At 35.4% G+C, this 8304-nt stretch overlaps 1 protein-coding gene across 1 annotated transcript; it reads left to right on the plus strand.

The window, feature by feature from the left end:
- Positions 1–2690: 2690 nt before the first annotated feature.
- On the plus strand, positions 2691–4900 carry LOC107825816 (amino acid transporter AVT6E-like). Its single transcript, XM_016652729.2, has one exon. It carries the CDS (start codon positions 3051–3053, stop codon positions 4467–4469), a length of 1419 nt encoding a protein of 472 aa, XP_016508215.1. The 5' UTR covers positions 2691–3050; the 3' UTR covers positions 4470–4900.
- The last annotated feature ends 3404 nt before the right edge of the window (positions 4901–8304 follow it).

The following is an 8304-nucleotide window of genomic DNA, read 5'->3' on the forward strand; positions in this document are numbered from 1 at the left end:
CCTTTTATTTGTTCCAAAAATCAAGAGATTCAATCCCAACCTTAACTAGTATATCATGAGAATAAGCAGCACAAGAGAATTCTTGAAGAATTTTCTATTTCTTCAATATATGCTAATGTAATTCTCAATTAATTTTTCGCATCATAATTGAACCTGGATGGTCAACCGATCATACCAACTAATATTTGTTTCAGTAAACCTCTAGTTTACTTGTGACATATATTCCATCATCATGCATATATTTGTGTAGTACAAATAGAAAGAAAATCGGGTAACCTTTCATATTTACCCGTTATGACTATAGAAATATGAAAATATTCAATATTCCTTTCATTTATAGTATCAATATGCCAACCACTTTGACTTATACACTTGAAACTCAAAAAGTTTCTTCTCAGACTTTACAATATCAATGTCGTGAATAATTTTATTCATCCTGGTAGTAACAAATTAATTTTTCCGGAGCTCTTGACAACTTTTATACTACAAGATCTTTTGTCACACCATTTATATGGTAAATGTCTCCTTCACAGAGAAAATTATATCATAATAAATTTTCATGGTCAAAATCATCATAAGAAAAATCATTTTTTGCTTAATTTTACCTTTAATAACATTTTATAAGGCACAACAAAATATATTTTTTTGGCGTATCACATGTACGCGACCAATGACATATTCATGTAACCACACAATAATATTTATTCTCTTTATTTCACTCAAACCTCCCTTGGAGGTAAGTTATGTGGTATTCATCTAACCATGCATTGCATGTCTTTATTCATTACTTTTATCACATATTGCCACATTCACCTTTAGGAATGGGTCTGCATTCTTAATGCTTATCATAAGTCACATTCTCTTCAAGAAATGGATCATAATCAACGGCGTGCTTTATTATTTTTCATACTAATTTGATGGTAAATATTGCCTTCACATTTTGAAGGACTAGTTTGAGAACCCTTATTGTTCTCCTTTTATAATCATAGTGATGATTATTATTATTTTAATTTTGAAATGCCCACATTCATTGTTCAACCACTTGTATTCATTTAGACTTATTATGCGCCGCTACCACATTCACTTCAAGAATGGAGTAAATCAAGTGAGACAATATTCATGTCTTTTCATGAAAAATATATTATTTTTTTTAGTTATCATTATATCATCAATATGATATAGTGAGACTTAAACCCAATGTCTTACCAATATAAAGGCATGTTAGGCCATAATGAATTGGATCTCAAACCCAACTCTTATCATCATGGAGCATCAGGACTGGATCCTGATGTCTTACCCTCATGGTGCATTGCGACTTGAACTCATTGAAGTTGATATCATTAATAGTAAATGACAAAAACAATTTCAAATACGAAGGAAATGCTTACCTCTTGAGTTAAACTCTTCATAATCTCATTTGGATATAATTCTCAACAATAGACTTTCGTTTACTCAAATCAGCTAAGTAATTAGTGTCAAACAAATATATAAAAATACAAAATAATATTGAAAATTCACATGTGGTCTTTGCTGCAATAAGCTTACTTCAAGATGAAAGTGATATGACCAGAACAGTAAGAAAAAATTATGTATCAAATAGAATAATAGTACTACTAGTTACCATGCACTTTTGTGAAAACTAAGTGTTATGCTCTCTAGAAAAATAAAAAGAAATAGCAGAACCTTTAAGTCAATCAGGAAATCAAAAAAATAGTGGACAAATCTCAGTCTATTATCTACTACTATATGTTTTCCATATAGAAATGATTCAACATGTTAATTTGATAAGAACTATCATCAATGAAAAATTTGGTGTAGTACATACTTCTTGTACTAATATTTTATCTTATCAAAATAAAATAGTTACAAATATTATTATTATTATTATTATTATTATTATATTATATTTGACAGTAAACTAATGTATAATCATTATACTAGGCATACTAAAATCGTATTATAAGGTAAAATCATAAGCATACATAATAAAGTATAATTTTAATTTTGCAGATTATTTAGTATACCGCATGTCACCTATTATTTAGTTCATGAAAATTTAACAAGGTGATATCCTTAGCAGCCACATAAATACTATTTTTCTAATAACCAGACCATTGCTTATTCTAAATAGTGGTACAAACTTATCCGGTTTAAAGCTCGGACTTATTGCTGGAGCAGAAAGACGTGTCTGTAACACTACATACCTTTCTGAATAAAATCTGGATAATTTTGATAATAGATCATCGAGATATACCTTACCAGAAGTGGAATTCAACCTTGAGGTTAGAGACTTCGTACTGATAACGTGTTATAAAATATAGCTCAAAGTAACAATATAGAACAAGAAAAAATAAGCTAAGAGATATAAAGAGAAAGAGACGAGAGATTCTTATTTCTTCTTCAATTGTGTGTATTTTCCTATCTATTACCAGGTCTTTATATATGCATGAAAAGTGAAGAAATATGTCATTAAATATAAAAATATGTCATTGAATATGTCATTAAGCATCTGAGAAGATCATGAAAAAAGAGTAAATATCCACCATAATTTGATTTTTCTTATAACAGTACATATTTTACCGTAAACATCCGATGTGGCTAACTATTTTCTCCAAGAATAGTGAGGCTACAGAGAGACTTCCTGCTCGCCACAATACATGATCTCTTCTCCTAGTTTCAAATAATACGATATACTGCAGAATTTCATATTGAAGCAACCAATAGGAAACTTTTACCCCAAAAAATAAATAAATAGGAAAATTCTTCTTTCTTCCTTCCATCTGAAATTCTTAAATCTGAACTTTTCCATTGACCATTTTCGAGTTACAAACTAAACCTCTTTAACTTTGACTTGGGCGATCTAGGGTTTTCGTCTTCCTCAGATCTCATTGCGAACACAATTTGAATCTATTAGTTATTAAATCCAAAACCCACTTTCTCATTTTCACTGATTCTAACGTAAGTTCTTCTTGCCTTTGCTACCTACATATACATATATAAGTGTCGTGTAGATGCATTTAATTTTTGATAGTAAATAGCATATTATAGTAATGGATAGTAACTATTCGGCTATTACCAAGGATTCTTTTGTTGAATTACAAGTGAAAGATGACAACTTTACCGAAAATGGACATTTAAAACCAAACTCCCCGGATGATCTTGAAGCTGATGACATTGATTTTGATAATTTACCACTTATTTTTGGTGAAAATAAATCTGGGTCTGGTATATATGGGGCAGTATTTAATCTCACAACTACTATTATTGGTGCTGGGATTATGGCTTTGCCTGCTACTATGAAAGTTTTGGGTTTAGTTCTTGGGATAGTTTTGATATTCTTGATGGGTATTTTGTCTGAGATTAGTGTTGAATTGCTTGTCCGGTTTTCGGTTCAATGTAAGGCTTCTTCTTATGGGGAGGTTGTTCAGGCTGCATTGGGTAAAACAGCTAAGATCTTGTCTGAGATTTGCATCATTGTGAATAATGCTGGTGTTTTGGTTGTTTACTTGATTATAATTGGCGATGTTCTGTCCGGTTCAATTCGGCATATTGGGGTTTTTGATCAATGGTTAGGTCATGGAGTGTGGGATCATAGGAAGTTAGTGATTTTGATCATATTGGTGGTTTTTCTTGCACCCCTTTGCGCGATGGACAAGATCGATTCATTGAGTACGTCTTCAGCTGCTTCTGTAGCTCTAGCAGTTGTCTTTGTTGTGGTTGCTTTCACTATAGCATTTATTAAGCTTGTCGAGGGGAAAATTGAAGCTCCAAGGATGACCCCTGATTTCGGGTCTAAGAAGGCAATCCTAGACCTGCTTGTGGTGATCCCTATAATGTCAAATGCATATGTTTGTCACTTCAATGTTCAGCCCATTTATAATGAGCTTGAAGGCCGCTCACCTCAGAAGATGAACCGTGTGAGCCGAATTACTGCTGTTATTTGCGTGTTGGTGTATGCTTCTACGGCAATTGCTGGCTATTTACTTTTTGGAAAAGATACTGAATCTGATATACTCACCAATTTCGACAAGGACCTTGGAATTCGTTTCAGCACAGCATTGAACTACATTGTGCGTGTTGGCTATGTTTTCCATCTGATTCTCGTTTTCCCTGTTATTCATTTCTCCCTGAGGCAGACAGTGGATGCTTTGTTGTTTGGAGGATTAGCACCACTCACAGAAAGTAGGAAGAGGTGTCTGGCTTTGACTGCTGTTCTCTTGGCACTCTTATATTTTGGATCGACTATGATTCCTAACATCTGGACAGCTTTCAAATTTACAGGGGCCACAACTGCAGTCTCTTTAGGCTTTACGTTTCCATCTCTCATTGCTCTAAGGCTGAGCAAAGAAGGGAGCGGTTTGAGTGTGAGGGAAAAGATTGTGTCTTGGTTCATGTTGATATTGGCCATTATAGTTAGCATTGTTGGAGTGTGTGGCAATATTTATAGTATCAGTAGCGAGGGTGATTGAGGTTTCTTCTTTTTCATACAGTGGAAAGACCTCTTGCATTATCGATCCAAGTGAGGATAAGTCAAAACTGTCATTTTGTAGAAGGAAAGTCCTGAGATATACTTCCATTTAAAAAATCATTTGAGCTTTACCAGTCCATGTAGAATAGCAAGAGATTGCCTACATTATCAAAAAAGCAAGAGATTGCCATAGCTGTTGAAGATTGCATATAATAGTGAATTAGTGATCACGGATTCAAGGAGAAGTGTTAGTTATTGAGAGTTACGAGGATTATGACAGCTGGTAAAGACTAAATTCTTTTTATTTGTTTGTAATTGTTAAAGTGGCTCGCTACATATTCATAGATTTCTCTCCCTGCCATACAGGGCTTACTATACCATGTACAATAAATTGATCTTATGAATACAATAATTGAATGTCGTTCTTATAACTACCTGAACTATCTGAAACTTTTACATCATTCATGCAGGTCGCTACTTATGTGCTTCATTTTATGCAATTTGTGCTAATATGTTTTCCACGATTATTATTCTTTTTGCTGGTCAAAATTATTCTCAAGTTTGCTCGGAAAAAACAGATTACCTCTTTTGTTGTATAAATTCTACTAAACGCGCTTTTAGGATTTAGAATGCTGCATCTATGACTATGAATTGTAAAAGTAGATTGCCTTATGTTTGTAAAGTGGGTACTTGCTTGAATGGTAAGCCTTAGCTATGTCTTCTATTTCTCAAAAAAAAAAAAAAAAGCCTTAGCTATATCTTCTTAATCATGTTGCTTTCAGATCTCATGTAATTATCTGGTATAAACTGGAGATATGGAAACTCTGAGAAGTTGAAACAGTTGTCCCATGACTAATGTTGCCGTTTTTCCTTTCAAATCTAAGTTGCTTTTCTACTTGTTCACTGCATGCCATTTGTGAAAGTTTTAATCGATGATCTCGATATATAAACACAGGATTCATGGGAATGTATAAGTTGTTGATGGTCAATCTTCCACTAAACTTGTTTTTAGAGAATTAAAATGCTGCAATCTCTGACTCCTTACTTTTAACAATTAAAAAAATGTCTCTTGACTCCTTACTGTGAAAGGATAGATTGGGCTGTGTTAAAAATGGGTACTTTCCTGAATGGGCAGTCCGGTGCACAAGGCATCTCGCGTTCACGCAAGGTCTAGAGAAGGGCGCACCCAAAGGGGTGTGATGTAGACAGCGTAACCTAATGCAAGCATTCATGGCTGCTTCCACGGCTCGAACCCGTGACCTATAGCCTAAAGGTTACACAGAGACAACTTCTTTAAAGTATCCTTCAAACTTTTCCATAGCTTCTTTCCCGTGCCATGTAGGGGTCATTAGACCATGTACAGTAAACATCATGTGTGAATGCTATTATACATCAGTATTGTTCCTAAACTTCCTGCACATTTAAGTCTTGTTCTTCATTCGCAACTTATGGTTATTATCTTTTAGAGAGCTTAACTATTCTTCTGTTGGTCAAAAGCCTTCTGAAAAAATGCTTGTACAAAGGGTATTAGTTCTTCTGCTGTAGAGAACTACAAATTGTGTTGAACTTGTTTCTACTAATTAATTAATGCTACAATCTGTGACTAAGGTCACCTCTGGAGTGGCTAGCTTAAGCTTGAAAACAGATCTCAGGTAGCTTCCTGAATGAATGGTAATATATGGTAACACACCTATTCGGTAGCCAAATTTGCCCCATAACTTGTTTCTGGAAAAAGAAACATAAACAATGTTAGGTGTCCTCCAACATGATCCATGTTTTTGTATCCTACTAAAATGCTGTAAATTCATGACATTAAAATCTTAGCTCATTATAGATATTTTTAAGTGATGGGTTTGGGTACTAATATTAATTGGCTTACTGTTGTTTACCAGATTAAGTTAGATTGGATGTTGACTGTTGAGTATGCAAATATTTGGACATTTGCGTTGATTACTACTGGTAATTGGTAAGATTTTTTAAGCTAGTGAAATATAGTTTTCACCAGAAATTTGGAAGCTCCCGTCATGTTTGACATACCATGACCGATCCAGAGCTAGCGCATATAATGTGTTCTGGTTTAATCGTTCAGTATCCGAATTTTACTGGCTGAATTAATCCGAATTCACAACAGACAAGCTCACTAAAGAAGTAAAGCTCCCTACCGAATGCTTCTCCATTTCCTACTCTGAAATAATACTCTAGATAAATGAAATGGATATACGTCTTCTTCTGGGTTTATACGTTTATATACGGTCAAAACCGAGTTTACCCTTCGTATGACTAATCAAGATTGGAGCATGATGGACCGAGGTTCGTCATTATAATATCGAGCTGTGATGTGAAGATTGGAAGGTCGAGCTCGAGACGTTGAGACTGATCAGTACCGAGATCGATTCAAAGTCGAGCTCGAGACCCAGAGACCGATCAATACCGAGATCGAGTCAAGGTCGAGCTCGAGATCCAGAGACCGATCAATACCGAGACCGGCCAAGATCGAGACCGAGCCAAGGAACAAAAAAGTTGTTATAGCCGCATTTAGGGAGAGAATCTCGGCTAAAATCACGGCTTGAATCAAGGAAAAGCCAATTAATTAATCTATCATAGGATCCCCACTATATATTTTTAATTATATCCAAAGTAGGATTCCTCCACTATATTAAGAGTGACTATCGTTTGTAAAAGGCATTGATTGATATACATGGATACAATATACATTCTCACATTCAGATTTTATTGAGATTTACATAACCTCTAGCAAGTATTATCCATTTTTGGGCTTTGATATTGATTCATCATGTTCTCTTATCAATCATATTCATCATGTTCTCTTATTAATCATTCTCTATTTAATTTGGGTTTATATTCATTCCTTTTTACAGTTAATATTCGATATATCTTTACTTATTTTTCCGATTTGTACAAAGTTATATCGTGTATCCTTAGTACTACGTATAAATTCAACTCTATCCGTTTTTCGGATAAACAGTTTGGCGCCCACCGTGGGGCTAAGGATAATAGTGATTATTTGGTACGAATCTCTGTAAAACACACTATTTTACGCTTGCTCTTGGAAGTGTCTTTGATTCCGGGTTTAAAACGACAAACTCTCAATTAAGTGTCCTACCTATCGACAACGAAGTTGGCCTTCAAGATGAGAACAACAACCTGACGGCCGGGGATGAAAGCCCACTCGTCGACCCCGTTGGAACTCGAGTCGTAGATCTAATTGACGTTAATTCATATGTGGCCATTAAGGCGAACCAACGTTCCGACCCCGAAAATAACATTCATGGTGGAACTCGGCCTGTAGTTCGAAATACCCAATATATTGGAGAAGACGGGATCAACCTGCGTATGATTTTTGAAATGTTGCAAGCTCAACAGGTAGCAATAGCTCAGTTGCAGAGCCAAACCCAGGCACCGAGCAGGGCCGAGCCCGGTCCACCCCGAGAAGTCACCCACAAAATGGGGCCAGCTGTAGTAAGATCAAATGAAAAAGAATCGGGGACTAATCCCGAAATTATTAGGATGCTCGAGGAACTGACAAAACGAATTGAGTCATGAGAAAAGAGGATTGAAGCAAACAACAAAAAAATAAAAACTTATAACTCCAGGGTTGATCAGATCCCGGGGGCACCATCGATATTGAAAGGCTTGGATTCCAAACAATTCGTACAAAAGCCTCTCCCCCCGAGCATAACTCCCAAATTGATCCCTAAGAAGTTCCGCATGCCCGAAATTCATAAATATAATGGAATGACTGACCCCAACGAACATGTCACTTCTTACACATGTGCCATTAAAGGGAACGATCTAGAAGACGACGAGATCGAATC

This window comes from Nicotiana tabacum, chromosome 4, assembly GCF_000715075.1.
Source record: "Nicotiana tabacum cultivar K326 chromosome 4, ASM71507v2, whole genome shotgun sequence".
NCBI lineage: Eukaryota > Viridiplantae > Streptophyta > Magnoliopsida > Solanales > Solanaceae > Nicotiana > Nicotiana tabacum.

Coding starts and splice junctions, on each gene's coding strand:
- LOC107825816 (XM_016652729.2), top strand. CDS start 3,051: ATGGATAGTAACTATTCGGCTATTACCAAGGATTCTTTTGTTGAATTA.